Genomic DNA, 23,959 nt, shown 5'->3' on the forward strand with positions numbered 1-23,959 from the left:
TTGGCAAGCACTAGCCCCACCCACTCGCCCTTTATTTTTTTACAGGGCTAATACCTGCTAAGATAAGACTGATTTTGGCAAATGAGATCCCTCTAAGAAAATAGAGGACGGGTGGGCGGGGTTAGTATCTGCTAAAATAAGGCTGATTTTGGCAAATGAGATACTCTCTAAGAAAAGATAGGGCGGGTGGGTGGGGCTATTACCTGCTAAGATAAGACTGATTTTAGTAAATGACGTATCCTCCAAGAAATTTAATTAAATATGTTCTTTCCAAGCAGGAATACCTAGAACCTCAAAATTGTGTTAAATTTTCCAAAAAAAAAAACGGGGTTCCAAAATTAACTCAAAAACAGGAATGTGTTGTTTAGTTGTTAAACGTAGCAAAAGAACCAATTTTAAAATCATTACAACTCCACCAAAATTTGAGAAGGATTTTTTTACTATTTTTCCCAGACAGAGGGTAGCGGAGAGTTAAGCCGGCATTTTTGAGACACCCGGTATAGTGTGTTATTTTTTTGTGATATAACACACGACTTAGTTTATTTAAATCTACGTCCCTCATATTTTTACATTTTCTCATTGGTCTCTTCTTAGGGTTGATAAGTAGACATAGTTTATTTTTGAACTTCTAATGCGACGTTGCCACGTGACTCCAATTTTCTTGAAATTTTTTAGCAGTGCAAATGTTCGTAAAAAAGTCTCAAAAAGATTATTTTTAAAACCCGTGTTACACTATGCTACGGAAAAATAAATAGAGGTACGTGCTTTATTATATGGTGTGAATTAATGTGAGTCTAAAATATACAGAGTGTCTATAATTTTTTTTTTTTTTCAAATTGAATACGTATTTATTTTATTACTGCATCTTACTCTGCTTTTTATTCTTTTTCTCATACCTGTTTAAAATAGTTTCTGAAAATTTTCACTTTTTTATTTTTTTACCGACATCGAAAGAAAGAGAACAAAAAATAGAGTACAAAATGCTGTATTTAAAAAAAAATTAAATATCCATTTTTGAAAATTATATTTTAGAATTTTTTATAAACACTCCATTAATATCGCAACAAATCGCGCATCTCTGTTCATCTCTTCATTAAAATATTTTAAGACAGGTTATAAAAATAGCCCTATTATTGTGTTTATTTTTAGGAGCCCTTGCAATATCAAAAGCATTGAAGAAACTTCGAATAACTTGGCAACGTTGCATCGGAATTTCAAAAATAAACTTTGGTTATATAGCCTACAACAAACCCAATGAGAATATTTAAAAATATATAGTGTGTTTTTTTTTTAATTATTGTAGGTATATTTTTACACCTTAAAAAAGTTCTAGCTTGACTTGATCTAACATGACCTGACCTGACTTTCCTGATTTAATTTACTCTGATCAAATCTGATCCGAGCGAACTTAACCTGATCTGACCTGACTTGGCCTGACCTGACCTATATCCTGATCACTGGCGAACCACAAATTCTTTAAAAACCTGCTAATTTCAATAACACCCAAAGGTAATTCTCCCCAATAAAAACAAAAACTACCACAACCGCTCCCCCACGGCCACAAAACCCCCCATTACCCCCCATTTAAAATTAAGTTATTCGAATCCCATGATCCAGCATCGAGGCGCAAAATTTAAAAGCGTTATTAATTAAGGCCGTTTAAAGCATCCAATTACCATAATGACGCAAATTTTCCCGACTATCTACTTATAGATCCTGCTAACTACCTTCGGTTTCTTTAATCGCACCATCATCGAGTCTCGCTGCTTTTTAAAGACGCGTCCGATGGAATTCTTCTTCGTGTTGTGACGGCGAATGCACTCGCATTTCTCGGAAGGCGTCTGCCGACGGCAAGGTGATTTTTCAAAATTTTATTTTCGACTCGTCGAACGAATTTGATCGAGGATTCATTCCTGACACGAATTCACTCCGTGTCGTAATGTTAACATGTAGCTGTTGATTCTCTAATTTGACATGTGTTGATGTGGAAATTAGATAAGGTAATTTATCATGGACGCTGGTGCGGCTGATGGCTGGCTGTTCAGGATAAACGTTGTGCGAACAGCTTTATTTTTGTGTGCTGGTAGGACGACGGGGCACGAACAGGGCCAAACTGGACCGTTGGCTAGAAATTTTTTAAAAATTGTGGAATGGTCAGAGAAAAAAAAGTGTGAACAATGGTGTATAAAGTACGGGTTACGTACGGTTGTAACGATAAAGTCGAAATTATATCAGAGGCATATCATTACATAACGTACTTCCGTATGGATAAATGCTATTTATCTTGACGCTAAGAATGCGAAACTAATTTTAAATATATAACGTGGTACTTGAACCTATTTAGTTCAAACTTTAGTGCCATAATATTACTATTCCTAAATATATACTTCCTTGATGTTATTACTGTTAATGCTAAAGTTGCACTATGTTTAAATCACGTTTTCTACACGCTTTTAACGAAATTTGTTCTTTGATAAATGTTTCAACATTTTCATGACTCACTTCGATAAATAACGTGGGGGAATTTTCTTTGTTTTATGTCATCACAGATGTTTCTTTTGATGTTAACGAAGAAAATTTATTGGAATACAGTACACAGTAAGTTATGCAGGAGACATTAAAATCTTTTAATGGATTTTTTATTGGATATTCTCTTCTGTTTCACAAAAAGCTCAATTTCTGTTTTATTTAGGGTTCAGTTTCAAAAAATCCCACAAAATTGTGCTTTCTGGAAAAAAACTGTGACTATTCCAGAAAAACTAATATTATAATTGATTTTTAATTTCAATTTTACACAGTGAGATAAACTTAAATTATCCCACTTTTTAAAATACGTAATAATATCACAACATTGTAAAAATACAAGTGTAATATTATCAAAGACAACAAATTAAACAAATTTCAGCTCGTAGATAAATTTTGTAGGTCAACGCATTATTATCACGACTCGGCTAACGCCTCGCTGTGAGCAAATTTCGCACTATGGTCATAGTGATAATTTCATTTAACTCACTTATTATCGCATTGTTTATTATAAAAATTAGTATGAGTTTAAATACATTTTGAAGTTTGAGATATTTTTTTTGTGTTACATGTGGGTCAATGCATATTATCACACTCGTGCGATTACATAAACTGGTTAAAGCTGTGGAAAATTCGCACTTTGTGTGGGAATAAAGCTTTATTTCTTTAATGCGGAAAATAAGTAGGTAGATATTTTGCGTAAAAAATTGTGATTTTTTTTTAAGGAAATAATTATGAAAATAATTTGAAAATTGTGTGTACTTAAAAACTGCAACAAATTAGATTTGGACTGTTGAACATTTTAAAATAGGAAGACAAAATAAAATTTTTAAAATTAAAAATTCTAACACTGAAAATTAGGAAAAATGTAAGATTTTGCTCAATATAAGTACATAACCCTACAAGTGCCTATCTATATATATATATATATTTTTTAATGAACAATTTTAGAAATTATGACAAATTTTTAAGAATTTTATGTTTGAGGTATTTAATTTTCAAAGATGATTTTAAAATGTTAGCTACCTTAACAAAATACTCATAGAACTTTCCAAAAAGTTAAAAACTATCACTATTTGTGTACTTGGTGACTATTGGGTCCTAGAAAATTTTCTATAATTTATTTATTTTTTTTTTAATAAAAGATCTTCCAAATTTTGTTTCCACTTAAAGAATACGGACAATTTTAGAATTGTTAGTACCTTATTAAAAACGGTTTGAACATTCCTGGGACTAATTTTCGACCAAGCAGACGAAAAAGCAAAACCTTTTGTTATTTTTTTGTCGGATTCAACACCACATAGTTGGATGTGAAAACCGTCGAAAATAAGCAAAATAAATTGCAACAATGAAACAAAACAAACTTCGTTTCGTGTAAATTTTTCAATTAGCGTCTATGTAAATCGATCAATAGCCAAACAAGACATCATCCAGTGAAAAAAAATCCAGATCCTGCTAATCCAAAGAATAAACAGCAACACGAATATTCCCGAAATGTGCGTGTCCAGGCTTCCAGCCCGTCTACATAATCTCCCACTTTGCGGTTGCGACTATAAATAACCCATAAAACATGTCAAATTCAACCAGAACATTCATTTTCGCCGCCGTGATTCGTTTCCTCGCCAGGCCACACCTCAATCGCCCCACCCTCGCCTCAAGCCACGCCCCGACCCAGCGACCAAACGTCAGAATACCGTGGTAGCTCGTGGTGTGTAGATCGACCCGTCTAACCCTGCACACTGACCGCAGTAGAAAACTAAACAAACGTGAATTAAAAATACGTGTTTAAAAAAAATAAACCGATAAGTGGGTGAGTGTCGACGACGATGTCGTTGTAAGGGTAAAGATGGCGGCCGTGACTACCAACATGGTCCCCCAACCGCACCACTTTTCCCGGCAGAACCTGGATAGCGCCCACGACGGGTCGGTGTCCATGGACTCCAGCGACCACTTCGACCGGGAGTCCCCCAACCTCCTGGACCAGAACAGCTGCAGCAGCGACGACACGGTGCTGTCCGTCGGCAACGAGAACCCGGTGGAGGAGGCGCCGCTCACCTTCAAGAACATCGAGAGCCACCTCAACGCGATCTCGCAGATCACGAACAGCACGCTGGACCCCAGCAGGAAGAGCCCTTCTAGTCCCAGATTGAGCAGTCCCTCGAGTACAAAATCGTTTCCGGGCTCGCCCTTCGTTGCGTACACGAAGCCGGAGCGGGAGCCGGAGTTCCGAAACTCGGCGTCGCCGGAGAACTTCTTCAACCAGAAGCTGCAGGGCAACAACAACGACGCCAACGGGGGTAGTTTGAAGTTCTCGATCGACAATATCCTGAAGGCCGATTTCGGCAGGAGGATCACGGACCCGATTAACATAAGGAAGTGCAAGCCGAAGAAGGTGGTGCCGGAGGTGGAGGAGGCGAAAGGACCGGTGGATTTGAGTAAGAGTGAACCCGAGAAGAAGACTGAAGCCCAGCCGATGTTGTGGCCGGCGTGGGTTTATTGTACGAGGTACAGCGACAGACCCAGTTCAGGTAGGTTCATGGTACTTAACTTGTGAAAAGGTCGTAAAGTGGTTATTTTTCTTATTTCTGAAAAAAAATGGGTTCACAAAAACGTTTCTATTTATTATGTACGTAATTTATGGCTTTCTGAATTATATTGTCATGAGGAATAAATACATAATAAGATATTATTAGTGTTTACAATAAATAACATTCTTGAGAATCGTAAATATGATTTAGTGCCTGTTGTTATTTTAAATTTGTTTTAAGATCACAGGACACTACGATGGTTACAGCGTGTACAAAAAAATGCGGGTTAAATTCGACGAAAAAATATTGACTTGTGGTTGGCACTGTCAAAGTTGACGTTAATATCTTTTTAAATGATGAAAAGAGTTTAGGTTTTTACTTAACTTGACGACATTGTTGAAAATGTGGTGAAAATACAAAAAACTGACGCAGCTCAAAGTTGTAGGCCGTTTCTATATATGGCCTACGTTTTATAGATAAATTTTAAATAGAATAAGAATGTAACATGACACAAGTGTGCCCACTTTTAGCACTATTTTAAAATAGACACCGAAAAATATATTTGAGTAGTTAAAAAATGTGGGTGACGTCATAACTATGCTGAAATATAGTTTGTATGAAAATCATTCGATTATCAGAGTGTGTTTCTCAAATTCTATCACTTTCACTATATTAATAAAAGATAAGCTTAAAAAATAGTGTTCAAAAAATGTCGACGACGTCACTACTTTTCATAGATCTAAGTAGAAAATTTCAAATTTGTCATATAATGTCATTTCTGAATATTGGAACTAATTTTTACCATACCGTATGGACACCCTGTATATTATAACAACCGACATACTGAAAACTCATAAATTTGAATTTTAAATAGAACTGGAAGTAAAATATCTTTTACGATTTTTTGATGTTATATTTTTCATTTAGAACTATTTAAATCTTATTTTTAGTGTTGAAAACTCCTTAAAATTTGAAAAATATTGGTTTTAGGACGCTATTCATAAAATTCTAAAATTATAGAATTAACGGAAAGAGTAGATAGGGGAGATCAGGGATAGTTGGCACTAAATTCTTGTTCCAGTTTTCTTTTCATCCATATTTGGCATCTTACAATCGGTTAACAATACATAATGTACGTAGCTATGAAAATCAGCTCCCCTACAATATTAATTTTTACCAGAAGATTTAAAAATTTCGCATAAATTGAAGTTCGCATTAAAAAACTGGAAGAAAATTAACTAAAAATTAAATTTTAAGTCATTATTATCTCCGAAACTATGAATTTCACATGAATTTGTATCAACAGATCTATTTCTTAGTAATGATGCCTACAACGACAAAGACAAAAGTTATAAATATAAAGAATATAAAAAAACACAATGATTTAGATACAGGTTATACGATATTTTCTTCACCGCTTCTTGAACCTTGAAAGATAACAATTTCCATATCAACTCGTTTGGGGGTGAAGAAAATGCTGTGTAGTTATTTTGCAAATTATGCTTTGAAAATACACCTAGAAGGTTAAAATTAATGTAATAATATGAATAATTAATATGTTCCAAAAAACACATATTGCACCTGCTAGAAAATAAAAACTATTTGCATTTTCTTTTTATTTTTTGATACAAGTAAAATTTCAGAGATTAACATTAAATGCCAAATTGTCAAGTTTTATTGTAGATTGTAGAAAATGTAAATCATTGGTCTCTGTTACTAAGTTCATAATTGTATCTACTGAAAAAGATCAGAAATGTAAAAAAATGTCAGGTCAGATATTACATATATGTGAGTTATTTTAATTATGTAGATATATGTATTGCAACCTATGCAAACTACTGTCATCATATAAGAACTAAAATTTGAAATTAAACAAAAACCACTTCCTACCATGAAGATACCATTTTTACTGTATCATTCATTTAGTGTTTATTTACTGCAGTGTAATAAATCTAGAATTGCGAATTAAAAAAAAAACAAAGATTGTGTAAAATTAATAAGTTTTGTTACTTGAATATATTCCAGCTTTTTTTATATTAACTACGGCCCTATAATTTAAAAGTATTTTTTTCATTTTTCAAATAGAACACTATATATTTTTTCAGATAAATAAAAGCTACTTTAATAAACAAATTAACCCGTGTTTACACTTGTGACGTTAATTGAGCGGAAAATCATAACTTAGAGCATGTTGAATGTTATTACATTGCGAAGTTGTATGTTTTGACAAAAACTGTTAAAATTGATAATTGCGTCCAACATTACTATTTTTGTAATGATCCCACTTTTTCGGAAAAGAAAAGAAAAACGATTCCTGTGCCTAGCAGCCATCTTCGTAAGACAAATAATTTTTTTAGTTATACCTCACCACTTTTTATTTATGGAACTACCTATCACGTAGCACCTCACGTCAAATCTTTTAAAATAGAGAATGTAAGGATTTTTTCTAATTGCAACTCAGTTTTAAAATCCACAGTTTAGTGGATGTTAACGTGAAAAAAAAATCAAGGTACAGTTTGTATTTTTTTTTGTCAAGTTGGCAACATTTTATGACGGCGTACCTGACGTAAAATTGAAATTTTGGGCACCAATTCAGTAGCTGCCATCTTCTAATTGGTTCTTTAAGCGTACTCATGTCAAACTGACAACTGTGAACTGACATGCCTACACTGCTGCCAATAATTCAGAATCGCCAACCCAAAAATTTATTTCAATCATTAATGGTGATCCGGTATTTCAACCGTCAACTTATATCAGTTAATGTTTTATTGTTTTTGTTGTTTATTATAGTTACAACTGTTACATATTATTAGCTCTATTTTCCTTATTTTCTATAAATTTTTTCAATTGACATACACTATAGAAACTTTTTAAAACACAATTTTATTCACTCAAGACGTTTTCATTTTTCAAAAAAGTTATACAGGCAGAGCAAAAAAAAAAATTTTCTCAGGAGAGGCAGCAAGTATGTATTATTTTATTATTTTTGGTTCTCGTCTTTTTGTTTTCGGTTTTTTCGCAATTACGTTCATTTTATGGCCCTGTTCCTGAAATTAAAAAAATCTGTGTTATGAAAAATCAAATATATTCTGCTGTGTAACGTTATACTTTTTACAAATGTTTAAAGACAATTTTTTTTTTAATTGAGACTAATTCCATTTTCTATAAATTAATTCTATTCCCATTTTAAGTTTTTTTTTTGTTCAAAGTCCCCATTATTTCACCTTTTGTATGAAAAATTAAATTTTGGTCAAATTTAAAAATGTACGAAGGCGGTTCAGTAAAAGTACGACCAAGGTTGGATCAAATTTATTGATATTTTTTTTGTGTCATATAGAGTAAATGCAAAAGGAAAACCTCGTTTCCATGACTGCCTTTACATTGTTAAGTTAACTAAACAGAGAAAATAGATAACTTTGAAAATTTTAAAAATGTCGTTTTGAAGTACTACAGCCAAACATACAGTTACTACGATAATTTTCAGCAATAAAGTGCCTATTCTGGACATACAGAATGAAAACCCTCCATTATTTGAGATATAGTTAGGAACACTTTGGACAAGAAGCGGCACAAGATTTTCCTCTGTAGTAAGAGTCGCACCTAAAGTATGCGGTACAAAATTGGATCGCTACAATTTGATTTAATTTTTGTGTCGTTGCAATTTCTAATTTGTCATTTTACGACTAAGTACTTCGACCGGTAAATTTTTCCGCGATTCCACATCATTCAGCGTTCCAGGGAAAATCTCATCACCTCATGCGTTTGTTTTACGAAGCGACTCAGTTTCGCTCACGACCATTATTACATCAATACAATTATTTTCCGCTACTTTGCAAAATAGCACTTACCGCATTTTTCCCCGTACCAGCTCAAATGAAATTCCCGTCTCCCGTCCAGGTTAATGAAAACACTCGGCGACTCAATAAAAGTGCAAGTATTTCCCCATTAAATCAGCTCTTTTAAAATCGGAATACAGAAATACCGTCATAAATAATGTCTACAAGTTTTTCTGCCGCCCAAGTCCGGTTTCGCTATCGCTGTTATGATTTGTCTTTTTTCACAACGGTTATTGTGGCATTTTAGCTGTAGGTATAATTAAATTAAGCAGTCGCTATCTCACGCTTGATTATCTTTTTTCGACGTCTGAGTCAAAAGCACGCTCTTGCCAGCTTTGGCGAAGTGCAACGATTCAATTACGCTTTTCGTTTGACCTCGTCGGAATTTATTTCGCAAATAGAAATGACAAAGCTCGAAAAGGAATTGTTTAAATGTGACCGTTTTTCCACGCCTACGGCTCGGAGTGCAAGGGTTCCTCGCGAATTCGACTTTCTACGAATATGGTGATTCATCGGCGATTCGTTCGGATTTGTTTGAATTTCGGATCGATTTTTCCGTTTGGGACTAAATTGGTTCTTTGAGGTATCGCTGCTTCTGTGGAGATAACTAATTTGCGTTGTCGGCTTTTGTTAGTTCTAATTTGCGGATATTGTTGTGATGTCATGTCGATGAATAAGTTATTAGTGGCTGTAAGTTGTAATAATGACATTTCAATTTTTGTGCTAATTCAAGGACGGAGTACTTTATTTCCATTAGTGAGGTGGTCGAAGGTGTGCTCAAGCTTAAAGTGTTTAAATAATAATTCACACACTGTTTAAAAATACAGTTTCAGTGGTTTCAGTACCCGACAGGCATCACTGAAGCTATATTTTATTTAAACACATTAACAGGTAGTTGGACCCTGTCAAAACGATGGTAATTTTTGGTTTATGTGTGAATAAAAATGTCAAAATGACAGAGATCTGAACCCGAAAAACTCGTGTTCACAATGTGTTGCGATTAATGGAAAAAGTAATTTTTTTCTTTAAAAAAATGGTAAACGTATTTAGTAAGAATTCTATTTTTTCATATTTTATCATTATTTTTTCATTTATATAAAAACATGATTAAAGATGCCCATGGATTTTTCAAGATTTGTCTTTTATAGAATTTTCATCTTGTCAATTTAAAAGTCTGAGTAAAAATTCAACGATCAAGAACAAACTGTCAAAAATCCATGGCTGTCTTTGATCGCGTTTTTTAGTGTTTTCTCGGTATGTATATTTATTTCATGATGGTGCCTAGTATAATATGTTACTTTTTCAAACAGTCTAATATTGTTTACGAATAAATTTTGTTTTCTAGTTAATGTGATTAAGATTAAAAAAAAATCATTATTCAATAATTAACAACATATATATGTAGATCCGATGGATTCCGTAATAGCAGTTTAAAAATGCTCTTAATAATTTTTAATACCAAGTTTATATTTCTTCACACTCTATTAAATATTAAAATATATTTTATAACCTGAGCGTTGTTAGAGCTCAATATGACTAAATCGAAGGTTCAGATTCCACTAATTAGACTGCTTATATTCGTTGTCACGGAAACTATATGACGTCACGAAGCACTCAAACGTAACGCACCACACAAGTATAATAGAAATTACCTAAAATATTACCTGGAAACCATATAATTTTATAGCTTAGGGAAAGGTTTCAATAGCTCGACCACACTAAGTTGAATTTTTTTGTTTTGAACTTCGTAACCAATTTTGAAAAAAAAAGTGTTTTCAATAAAAAATAAAAACAGAAAAAGTTCGTAGTAGAATTTATTCCCCAATTTTGAAATAATTTTATTTTTCGAATTTTTCCCCAAAAATATACATGCTTAAGGGTATATTAATAAACCATAGTTATAGAAAGGTATTATTTTGCAATTTTAAATAGATTTACGTAGCAAATTTTGAGATGACGTCATCAAATTTTTGGTACGACTGAAATTTTCTAATAATCCGTCCAGTAATTTCGAAGATTACTTATTCGATGCAATGGGTAACAGACCGACAAACAAAACAGACAGACCGACGGAAACGGCAGCTCAAACTCGGGAAGTAAAGAAGTAAAATAATAAAAGTAAATACACTTTTGAAAATTTTATGCTGAAAACGGCATGGTCTCTAAAACGAAAAGAGCCGTCGAAACCTCGAATCGAATCAGAAATGTTCTATTAACTTCGTTATCGGCGCAGCACAAAAAAAATGAAATTCACAATTGTAGCGCAAAAAAAATTCTAAACGTGTAATAAGCTTAAACAATCCAATTTGTTCTCGCTTTTAATCAAAATGCGAATGATGTGGTGAACTCGTTTTTATTACATCTTCCATAATTGCAGATATTAAACAATGCACAATCAGGCAGCATGCACACTTAAAATTCCCTACATAATCCTCCACCACCACACAGCAAGTAGGTTTGCTTGATTGAAACCACTAAACAGTCGCCACGGTGCAAATTATCAAATTAAAAAATGAATGCCGCTGATAACGTGCTGGAAATAATTAATTAATCCGATCGGCCGAAGCACCCCGAAAAGTGCGATCCTAATTTCGCCAGCACGCCCGAAAGTTGCGTGGTGCCAGCGGATCAAAACATTTCATCTACTCCCTAATAAATATATTACTCGGAGGCTCTTTGAACCCGTGCCAGAGCACAGTCAAACGCGGGAATTTCGCCCACCAGTCAAATTTGACAGTTATTGGGGGACATCTGGGCGAAGATGCAGCAGGTGCGTTTTAATTGCAGCGAGGCGATCTAAGTGGATTTTTCTCGGCGGTAATTAGCGCCGGAAAAAACTAAGGAGGGCCATTAGAGTCGTGTTTGTCGTTAATTGGAGCTAATACCTGCGAAAATCCGTCTAAGTGCTGCGGCGGACCTTGATGAGTGATAATGGAGTTAATGGACGGAACTTTTTCGTAAAACGGCGAAAATTGCACCCGAGCAAACATAACAGTACGTCTAGCGAGCTCGTGTCGGACAATAAACACTTTAATTAAAATGTCACAATCGGCGAGCGAGCCGTTAATTTATAGGCAAAATATGTAAACTTTTTTATTTGGTTAAATAAATTACGATATGCAAATCGTTAGATATTTGTATTATGAGCCTTGTTGTACGCATTTCCAATGAAATAAATTTTGAATAAATTTGCATATGCATGAAGCCGTTTTGTAGATTAACATGTATTGTGAGCTGCGCTGATTAATTAATACTTTTTTATCCAATAATTCAAATTAACTAAGTAGGGATCGATGTATCTCGCACGAACGGGCTTTTACCCGCACCCATGTGTGCGTATTACTGGTTGCCTACCCACGCGAAACCGAAATTATTGGACGCGCCCCGTACACCCATCCCGCTAATTTAATAATTATTAGCGTACCGTGGAAAATTGAATAATTATAATAATTCCCCGATGCCATTAGCCAGATACAGATATCATTAGCAATAATGCGCCACGGTTAATGGTTCTCTTAATTAAATAGCGAGTACGCGTTGTAATTATTTGTTGTAATGTAATTGTGCCCGGACTCGTATCTTTATCGCCCGATTTACCTGTCGCGCCTAATAAATTGCATCCAATCGGGGGATAATTAATTTTTGGCGGTTTCAGCCCGGACACTGCTCGACGGAATAAATCATCTTTTTTTTTCGGGGACGCCCCTGCGCCACCTACGTGACCATTTCCTGCTGAATGTCCCGGAGTGGCGTTCAAAGAGACTTTCTAATTTCGTTCGGAATCGATGGGGAAACGCTCGCGAACAATAACTATAAATTTTACGCAATTATGTACGAGGGGCATTAATTAGAGCACACTTAATTGCGAAATTAGATACATACAGCGATTTATTTACTCGAAATTGCCGTTGTAAATTACTCGCTAAGCGCCGTTGAGAGACATTGTTGAAAATGTACCGGCGTGTCCTAATGATGGGCTTGGTACAACAGGAGAATTCCAACTGGATATGTCAATTTATAAAAAAGACAACAATTCCATCAAGGTTAAGAAAACTATTTTGGAATATTTTGGTAAATTTTGACAGTTTTTGAGATGATATTTTTAATGTTATTAAAGCAATAACAGCTCGCTGCGCTCGCTGAAAGATCAGACTAACTCCAGTGTGTTTTTTATTTAATAGACACATCCAAAATTTTTGCTTACTAAAATCTTGGATGAGATAGAATTGAGCAACAACAAAATAAAAATTAGAAAAATATATTTTTGCGCTTGTAATTTTCAACAATTAAAATTTTCTTAGTTAGGACAGACACAAAAGTTATAAAATCTTAGTTGAAAACAAGTTTTTGATTTATTGGTTTGTCCCAATCAACAATTCAACCTCCATATTTTATATATCACGGACGATAATAACTCAGCTTATTCTAAACAGAATTTTTATTTCTCTGCAAAAATGTTCCTGTCACAAAAACACCAAAAATCACCTTGTCTCTTAAATTTTATGTATCTCGGTTTAACAGGATGGTTTTAATGATTACAATACTTGTAATAAACGAGATTTTTAAAATTTTATGTGTCCTTTACTTCAAAAAATCATTTCTAAAATTGATGTATAATTCCTATCACGATTGTTTTCTTCAACAAAATTCAATTATACACCAGGTGATAACTTGCGAAAAAAATTGATCGGCGTTCTTGACAAGCGACATGCGACCTTTATAACATATTTCTGAAAAGTCTTCAGACCAGTTATCCTTCCGGGCGATGGCTGTCCATCATCTTCGTTAAAACTGTCATAGCCTGAAGATCATGTTGTCCATTAGATGTAATAGTCCCAAGATCGATTTAATTTACATCGATTGGTCACGTCGGGACCATTTCAAGTACACTTTATAAACTCTAATTTGAATTTATAATATAATGCGCACATCAATTTAGACAATAATAAGTTCCGTCTGCTTCATAAAGTTAACCCCTTGACATTTATCCTTCCAACATATACCGAGTGATTATCGCTATCAGTGTCAAACTTTGCTGTTTTTCAAACGAGCCCATCATGATCCAACATAATTACTGCATACATTTGCAATACAACATTTTAAACACACAGTTTATGAAAGTACTAACTGAACCACTTGACATCTGACCCTGCCAACTTTTGATTAAAGCATCGTAAACGCAGACTAATAGTAAACTATTAAATGTAAACACTTTATTACCTCAAGCACGTCCACGTTTCTGTAAAACTAATAATAAAGAAATAATTACATGCTAATCTTGGTCGGATTTGAAAAGGTCACCTAGTGACGAATCGCACTAAAATGGGATTTGCTTGTAGTAACTTCTCCGGAATGACTGAATCCCCTTGAAAACGTCCAACCGCAGCGCTCGTTAAACTTTCCACGAAGCGCGCAGATTTCACATTGAAACCATTTTCTCGCAACAAATCCCATCAAAACCGAAAAGCGCTTTCATGGCAAAAATTTTGGGTCACAAGTGGTCGTTTTTCATCAGCACCCGATAAAAATCGAGGTGTCTGAATAATTGCAGGTGGCGAGTTATCGCCAACGTGGGCCTGCAACAACATCAAAGGATAAATTAATAAGTCAATATTCAATCAGTTACAAATTACTGTAATTTTAAAACTGGTCTTACAACCATATAATGCAATAATCACGACCAGAGTTATTGACATTATGCTGATCCTTGTTGTGGCTGTCATTCGGTCCGCGCGGAAAACGCTGCTTTTAATGGCAAAATAACACACCAAAAGCCAGCCAGGTCTTTAAAACGGCGATCTTATTATTCTGAAATAATTTACAGTGGGACAGGATTTTGCGGTTTGCTTGCTTTTTTTTCGCCGTGTACGACGTTATTAAAATCGCATTAAATGCTAAATTATATGTCAACGAGGTGTGTGGTGGTTTGGGTGTGACAGTTGGCAGAATGGCAGATATTTAGCAGGCGGTGGTGGAGGAAGGGATGGCAGGGAGATGTTCGACGGGAGTGTAGTTTGCGACACACGAGACGCGTTTTCGGTCATTTTGCTTCTATTTTATTTTTTATTTGTGTTTCATAAGTCTTCAGATCTTTAAGTTTAATGCTGACATTAAAATCATTATAAAATTTAAACTTAATTTGTAATGGGTTAAAACAATTTATTACAAACTGGTTATGGAGAGCTCCAACAGTGTTGGTAAGTGGAATTTTGTTTTTTTAACTGAAATTTCAAAAAAATTAAAATTGTAAAAATTGTAATGAAATTTGGTAAAATTTATTTATTAAAAATTTAAAGATTTGTAGTTGCACCATTTTTCTTCCGTTGTTTTATTTTGGAATTGTACCAAATGATTTTATTACTATTTGCCTTCATTTAAAAAAAGAACTGTTTTTTTTCAATCGTTGAGCATCGCATTAAGTTTAATCAAAAGAAAAAATTCGTAAAAATTCAAAATAAAAATGGCTATTAAATTTTTTAAGACAGCTGCTGAATTTGGAATCTCAAGCATTTTGAGTGTTCAGGAATCTCGTAAGTTGGCATAATTAAAAATTATAGAAAAAAGTCAAAAACCTGTGTTGCTGGATTATGCAGGTTTCAGATTTTTTTATTTTGAACAATCAAAGAAGCAAAATTGTAAAAAATGTAAGCGTGGTGTGTCATTGGGCAGAAAATTTAGAAAAATAAATAACAAATGATTACAAGATTAATAGGTCTAATGTATAAAAATATTCCAAATGAATTTTAAATGTGTTGAACACTACATAATTTTATTTACTTGGGTTGGTGCTTGGTACCGTTTAATAAAATTTGCTTTAAGCTAGAAAAAAATTACTGTCTAAAAACTATTTAAAAAACATGAACTTCACCTTTAGAAAATCTCTTTGTGCTTTTTTCTTTATGCTGCCATTTTGGCAATGAAAATGAATTGTCCGCAAAATAAAAACCCTGAAAGCCCTACCCACTTGAAATTTTTTTGTAAATGTTCCGCATTATCTCCCAATCCGTTTCTGTTTCTATTGTTCGTAAGTAAACAACTCCTAGATAATCTGTGTAGTGAGTGGCGTAAAGTCTAAATTTAATAACCTTCTCATTATAGAATGCAACATGCAAATTAATTCGCAAACATAATTACTTCCTTGCCTCAATCAATTAAGTTTTTTGTTGTGTCACCTGCCAAAATTCGGCAATAAACGTGTTAATTACGTTTGAAAAATGGCGTATTGTAGAAAATTTAATTATGTAAGCCGCACACAAGTTGTTCCCAATTAGTCCCACGATTTCCACGTGGCCACAGTCGTGGGCAAATCTTTTATTCCCCATTTGTGCTTTAGTTGTATTAAATCGTTGAATAATGAATGTCGTTGTTTCAGGTACGTACGCCCGGGTAGCCATCCCTCAAAGGTAACCCTCCAAATCTACTTTTTGAAACTCTATCAAACTTTAATCATTTTCACATTAAACGGCCATTTTCGAGTAAATAAGACTACATCGGTAAATATTTCAGTAATAACCCTCCGTGAAATATTCATCCCCTAATTAGTCTTGGACGAGGATCTTATAGATTAATCGTATTTTTGGACGATACGCGAACAGTTAAAAAATTAAGTGAGATTATTAAATAAGTTACGAGGAACGCTACCGCTGCTTGTCTCCGCTCGGGTTAAATATTTAACCCGAAGGAGCTCGCCCCTATCGATTCTTCTAATGACGAACCATACCCAAATTTTACTTCGGTAGTAATTTCTTGTAATTACGGGTTTCCACAAAAACACAAAACTTGGAAGTCAATATAATTAGGGGACGCTTCGTACAGAGAATCAATCGTTACGAATAAACCAGTTATTACGTTGGTGTCTCGACGACCCACAATATCACTCAATTATGATCACCCGGTACACAATCTGTTGCGTTTTATTCCCGCGAGGTTTGCGAAACTCCCGAAGCTTCAGCCGCTAAAAATTTGCATTCGGTTGAGTTTGCTTATTTCTTCGGGGCTTGTCCCAGAGGTCGCTTAACAAAGACTAATTAACCTTTTACTACCTTATTAACGTTGTGTACTTTTTAAATTGACGAAATTTAAAATCGCTAATGACTACGAAAACTATCATTAATGTGGAATTTGGGACCCCGCTGGGAGGGAAATGATTTGTCTGTACGGTTTCCTGTGCATTTTATGATAGATTGTTGCTTTAATTGGGCACAGACTTAATTTTATTACCGCGATTGGGAAAAATAGGCACTGGTTCCTTATGGTTATGCAACACACCGTGCACTAACGAAAATATTCTCAGAACGGTATTTTTGCATCCACTAAAATTATAAGTGCGTCCCTAGCGCGGGATTCCACCTGCTACTGTTTCACTGTTATTAGGGTCTGTTTACAGTATTTATTTACTTGGTTTTAGTGGATGCCAAAAACGGCGTTTTGAGTTTAAGGTTTTCGATACCGTCAATCGTGGACTATTAGTCTAATAAATTAGCGCTCTATATGGTGTTAGAAACCCACTGCTTTCCTGGATAAGGAGTTATGTTCCCAATTGGATACAGATTGTTAAAATAAATTGATATAGATTTTGCTCCCATAATGTTACCTTAGGTGTCCCTCAGGGCTTTGTAACTGATCGCTTATTATTTCTCACTTTTATTAATGGTATTTATATGTATTTAGTTTCAGTCCAATTGGTTGTTATATGATAAACTATCAAAATATGCAGAGTAATCAAGACTAGATGATATTATTTTACAAAAAGATCTGGGGGCCTCCAAAATACTTCATATTAAAAAAAAGGCACTAGAGAGTCCCTAAAAAAACTCGGGGTTCCAAAGATTCTTTCATCTCGTTTAAAAAAAAACACGTGGGGTTCTCATCAAGTTTTTAGACTTGACATGAGGGAGCCCAAGATTCTTCCAAATTCTTAAAAAAAAACCGTTGGGAATCCCCTTTTTTATTCAAAACCAAAAACACTAGGGTTCCCCACGATTCTTTGATTTTCTTTAAAAAAGGCCACTGGGGGCTCCAGGAAGGTTTAAGGTTTATTCAAAAACACAAACCTAAGGGGTCCCCAACAATCTTTCAAACTCCTTTTGGGAAAAAAAGAAGTTAAGGTATACAAGATTCTTTCATCTTCTTAAAAAAAAGACACCAGTGACCCCGAGAAGGTTTTAGACTTATTCAAAACCAAAACCACGAGGGGCCCCCGAGATTATCTGAAAATTCTTTAAAGAAAAAGAAAACATCACTGTGTTCCAGAAGACTGGAAGGGTCACCAAGATTTTTTTAATATTTAGAATATAAGGGACTCCCGAGAAGTTGTCAGATTCTTTCAAAATCAAAAACACGAAATTTATTTAAATGGTGACGTTACGGGCCTAGCTTTTCCTAATGGCTAGAAACCACGCCCACATTTTTCGTCATCACCTAAATATTCATCACGTGACAGGTCCGACTGTTGGGCCCTTGACGTCATGTTGGCGGGAATTTAAAAAAATCAGAATTAGTGTTTCTCGACTGCACGAAGTCACGATACTTTTTTAATACAGAGTAAGAACCATAACTATTTTTACTTTTCACCTTTGAAGAAGTTTTTTTGCTGCAATAATTTTTTTAAAGAATATTTTTAGTGTAGACAATACTTACAACATAGCTATTTTGTAAATTTGTAATTCTGGAAGTACAACCGTTTTGAGAAATTGTGCTTTTGTGTTGGATTTTTGTTCGAGTATGGTTGCAGTCGCGTCGTTTGTGCCCATGCGTGTGTAAACAATACCCTCCGAGTCCATTATGATCTATAATAATTCGTCTCTCCGAATAAAACGTTTCAGAGCCAGATTAGAGCCCACCCACCTTCAGCAAACAAACTTTAACACCTTTACACTATTCCAAAACACACATTACAAGCTGGAGCGTCGGACCGCACACCTTCCCAATATTTATAGCGTTTCGACTCCAAACTAAAATAGACTTAACTTAAGCCCACATAATAACTAGAACACACACACTGACACACATCCACGAAAGATAAATTGAGAGCCTCGCCGGGCTCTCATTAGGGATGTGTCAGAGCAGCGGGTCCTTGTCCTTTTTATCAATCCGAGGATTCGCGAAGACAGGCTCATTTTTTAATTTGATTAAATCTGACGATGGTGGCTTCTAAGAACGTGCTTTCGATGTAATTGTGAGGTGTGGGTGGATGGGTTTATGGGCACTATAAAAAAGCTATTAAGTTGCCTCCGATAATGGTGGAAAATATTTTAATAAATCGCCGGATTCGGAGGAGCGCCCAAATGCTGAGCTATGGGCCGGGCGAGGCTATGCATTATTCAGGGTTTGGGTGGCGTTTACCGGCGATTTCGCGAATTTGCATTTTAATCAGGGTTCGGTTTTCGTGCCGCAAATAAATATAATTGTTCGATAAACAACTGCGACTGACTACCCTGGTGTCGACGGAGCGCATGGAGTGGGGACGACCAGCGCCCGCACTGGACACTCTATCTCCGCGTCAAGTATTTGATGTAAAAGGCAAACAAAGGTTATACATTATTCAGGATTCCATTGTTCTCTGAACGAAAACAAACAAAATTGATGCCCCATTTACCGCCAAAACCGCGTATTTACATCTTAATCGGCACGGGCAGACGGGCGGGCGGTGGGTGGGTGTAGCGACCCTGCCTTTTTCGCCGGTAACACAATCGTCGCTCGGAAACTTGAAGAAGCTGTGTCCACGGAATTATAAAAACCCCAATAAAAGCCCATAAAACATACCTAAATGAATAGCTGAGTGAGTCCACAATCTCGTAACACGTCTTTTATAGTCTAGAGCTTATGTAACAATATTTATGCCTAGGCCCACCGTTTTACAACGTCAATATTGAATTTCACGCCGATATAAAAGTGTTTTTCGTAATAAATTTAAAAAGGGGCCGTGCGCGACACTTGTTTGAGATAAACCGACCGAGGCGAGGCGTCGAGCTTTTTCTAACGACGAGAAAGACAAAAATAATAAATCGAACGACATCCAGAATCAATTTATTTATTGCTTGTCAACACCGGAAATGCTGCCTGGTAATTTTATACTGTCGGGAACATTTTTAAATTTGGGGATTTTATTGAAACGGTCGGAGATACATGCAATATGCAAATGCGTCGAATTCCGGCATGGAAATATGCCCGAGCTCGGGTTTCTCGAATGGCTTCACGGAAATTTATGCACTCTGATTGCGGTTGTGACGTTTAACAAATTTTTACTTGATCGAGCCGAAAAATCGCATGATTGCTGGAGATACTGTGCTCTTTTGTTATGCCAAATACATGGGTGTGTCACACGTAGAAACTACGCAGTTGCTTTATTAAAAAAAAAAAAAAAAAAAAAAAATGGTGAGTACAGGCTTCGACCTCACAACTTCACCTATGTACACAGCTTTACAAAATGTAAGAATTTGTTATTTCTTTTCTCGATTGATGTTAGTCTGTTCTAGTACCTACTGAAATGTTGGCTTATAGCAAAGTGACCTTAATTTAAGCTTCCCAGGTCGCTTTTTTGTCGTAATTTTGCCTTGAGTAATTCTGCTGAAATCCCGTTGCAAGGCTGTGCATAATTCTGTTATGGTTTCAGGCTTAGACAAGGTATTATTTCTTGATAATTTTAAAAACACCCATCACAATCTTCCAGCGGAAGGCAAGGTGCGTGTTTTTTTACGTCATTGCTTCAGCTGACGTTTAGCTCCGATGTTGAAATACGAGGCAGGGTTCATCACTTTGTAACTGTTAGATATATATTATTTTTCCTATTTGAGTGGATATTAAAAAAAAAACACTTTTTTTCTTATTTATAGAGATACCGGGTAAATATTAATGACAGAAGCAAATCTTTGGGTTGGCAATTCTGAATTATTGGCAGCAATGCACATGAGTATGTCTAAAAAAACAGTGAAAAATGGCAACCGCTGAATCGGTGCCCAAAATTTCGATTTGGCGTCAAGTATGCCATCATAAAACTTCAAATCTGTTACCAACTTGAGAGAAAAAAATTACAGACCATAATAGTCTTTGGTACTTGAACCAAACTTTTTGGTAAGAGAAATATACCGTGTGTCTGAAAAATGGCGAATTAACTGTTCAGTACGTTATGTATGGAGGTTTAGGGAGTTCAAAAAAAAAATTCTTTATTACCTATGTGGATTACAAAGAAAACGTAAGTTTATAAAAGTAAAATTGGCAACACTGCACGCACCTAATGCGTGAATACCTCTGGTTTACATTATTATTAATAAAACAAGCTGTTATTTTTCATTAATAAATAAACCAAAAAAATCATTTAATAACACATTTATAAATTATTAATAAAAACAACAAAAGAAAAATCCATTAAAGCATAAGCAACTAAACACTCCAAATTTTGATTTTTTTTTGTAAAAGTTAGTCATCAGTATTGCAAAGATAAAACTGATTTTGGAAAATGACGTACCCTCTAAGAAAAGAAAGGGTGGGTGGGCGGGGCTAGTACCTGCTAAGATAAGATTGATTTTGGCAAATGACATACCCTGCAAGAAAAGTGAGGGTGAGTGGGCGGGGCTAGTAGCTGCTAAGATAAGACTGATTTTGGCAAATGAGATACCCTCTAAAAAAGAGAGGGCGGGTGGGCGGGGCTAGTAGCTGCTAAAATAAGACCGATCTTGGCAAATGACATACCCTCTAAGAAAAGAGAGGGTGGGTGGGCGGGGCTAGTACCTGCTAAGATAAAACCGATTTTGGCAAATGACATACCTTCTGAGAAAAGAGAGAGCGGGTGGGTGGAGCTAGAACCTGTTAAGACTGATTTCGGCAAATGATATATTCTCTAAGAAAAAAAAAAGGCGGGCAGATGGGGCTAGTACATGCTAAGAAAAGACTGATTTTAGTAAATGACGTATCCTGTAAAAAATTTAATTAAATTATTATAAGAAAAGACACCAGAGGCGCCAAAGCACTTTCAAATTCTTTCCAATTGTATTAAATAAAAAAAGAAAAAAAAACTGAGTTCCAAACTTCACTCAAAAACAGGTCAGGTCAGAATTTTCCAAAAATAGAACCAAAGTCCCCAAAAATGGTTTTTAATAATTTACAAAAAAAATTTTCATGGCCTTCCAAAATAATACACTATGGGTACCCAAACTCTGCGGTCCTCAAGATTTTTTCAGATTCGTAAAAAGTAAAACACTAAAAGCTCAAAAGATTTTGAGAGAAGTTCATCCAGCAACAAAACACCAGAGCAGAGCACCAATTTTAAAATCATTATAACTCCGCCAAAATGTGAGAAAGATTTTTTTATTATTTTTCTCAGACTCACCAGTTGATTGGTAAGAGCGTAGCGGAGAGTTAATCCGCCATTTTCCAGAGACCCGGTATATAATAACTGACGATTTTTCAATCCCAAAAAATCTTTGATGATTATTTAAAAAAAAATCGTTTTTACTTCCCGAGCCTAAGAGGTGTATTGTTATCGAGCCCATGGGACAACTAGCTACTTTTATATTTTCTCGACGTTTCCTAACCCCTAGAATACGAAAATATAGGTCTCTGGTATCTCTGTCTGTTGTCTGTCGTCTGACGTCTGTCGTCTGTCATCTGTCATCTGTCCACCTCTATTTCGATTTTTATTAGCGGATAATTTTTTAAACTACCGGACCGATTCTTGTCAAAGTTTGTATGTAATATGTATACCTATTAGGAATATCGCGTAGATGGTAAAACCCTAACTAATAACCTTCTATCAATTTTTTGACGAAGGAATATTTGAAAGTTTTACTAGGTATTTTAATTTTTTTTAAACAAATGTGAAATTTTAAGTAAACAGAAATTCCTTCAAGGTTTTTTGTATGAAAAAACAAAGTCTGTGACACACTCAAGAACATTAGGTAAATATCATTAGCCAACCCGCAGCAAAATGAACACCACAATCAGAAATTATTGGTTGTCACAATTTTATAGCCGAATGGAGACAATTAAATAATGCCATATTTCAAACGTTCCAACTTTGTAATAAATTGTTTTACGATTATGATTACCATTTATTGTTTCTAATAAAACATAAAGTCGCGTTTCTGTAGAACATTTATAAACATCTCGTCCCTAGATTTACTCCTCTTGCAGTAAAACGGCATATTTTATCTCTCGCCGAGTTACGTTATTAAACGACCGCAAAAATTGCACTTGTTTCCCGACCACCTGTAAACGCTTTATGCAACATTAATTCCACATTAGCGGATTCAGCATGGATCGAGCACCAAATGTAAATGTCATCGATAAAAGATTACCATAAATTTAAATGAACAACACATCCACGGCTACAAACTATCCGGCAATTTGTACTTTCTAGTTCCACACGGTACGAACGTGGAAACTGATAAGCGAGATGAAAGACGATAAGACGAAGAACAAAACCGAGCCAAGTCGCCATTACTAATCTAGGCAGGGCCCAAATGAGCCGCTTAAGCTAATTAAGATCTTGCATCTAATTAAAATTTTAACAAGCTCGTATGATTATCATTTTTTTGAACTAGCCTTCGGCGGACATTAGACGGAACGTTCCAGATCGCATTGTTCTGCCGTCACCACCATTAGTGTCACTTGGAAAGGTTACGTCAATTATTTCTGATTTCAGAAAATTGTCTTTGCTCAATCTCGCGCCAGAGCATCTGACCCCATTACGCCCATAATGGGGCCATAATTAATGGCGATTTTGACAGTCCGGGCGGTTTTGGAATGGGCTTAACACGATCGTGACGTCACTCACTTGCCTGTGAATTATTGTACCACTAGTTTCGCAAAAATGTACAATCGGAATTTCGTTGTTCAGTTTTTGCGAAAGCGACAAGTTGCTAAATAATAATAGTATTGTGTTTGTTTGTTCGGTTTGGAACCTAGCAACCGATCGCCGCGCTCCGCTGTAGCACTTCGGTGTGTGGATTTTCTCCGATTTCGCGGTATTTTTGGCCGCCAAGACGCCGCCGCCGCCCGTCCCCCGGGAACGGCTCCCATGCCGCGCCCCAATTAGGCGGATTAATGCCGTTTTTGTGTGTGCGCGTCGATTTG

The 23,959-nt window shown here is 35.5% G+C and overlaps 1 protein-coding gene across 1 annotated transcript in view; it reads left to right on the forward strand.

Annotated features, from left to right (window-relative positions):
• The first annotated feature begins 4,162 nt into the window (after positions 1-4,162).
• The window catches only part of LOC135126379 (homeobox protein invected-like), a 62,204-nt gene continuing 42,407 nt past the window's right edge, over positions 4,163-23,959 (forward strand). The window contains exon 1 of the mRNA XM_064052393.1: positions 4,163-5,051. Within this exon, the coding sequence (XP_063908463.1) occupies positions 4,370-5,051 (682 nt within the window). The 5' untranslated portion in view covers positions 4,163-4,369. The remainder of the gene's footprint in view (positions 5,052-23,959) is intronic.

This window comes from Zophobas morio, unplaced genomic scaffold (genome assembly GCF_036711695.1).
Source record: "Zophobas morio isolate AGI-343-1 ecotype UQ-CSIRO unplaced genomic scaffold, CSIRO_AGI_Zmor_V1 ptg000010l, whole genome shotgun sequence".
Lineage (NCBI taxonomy): Eukaryota > Metazoa > Arthropoda > Insecta > Coleoptera > Tenebrionidae > Zophobas > Zophobas morio.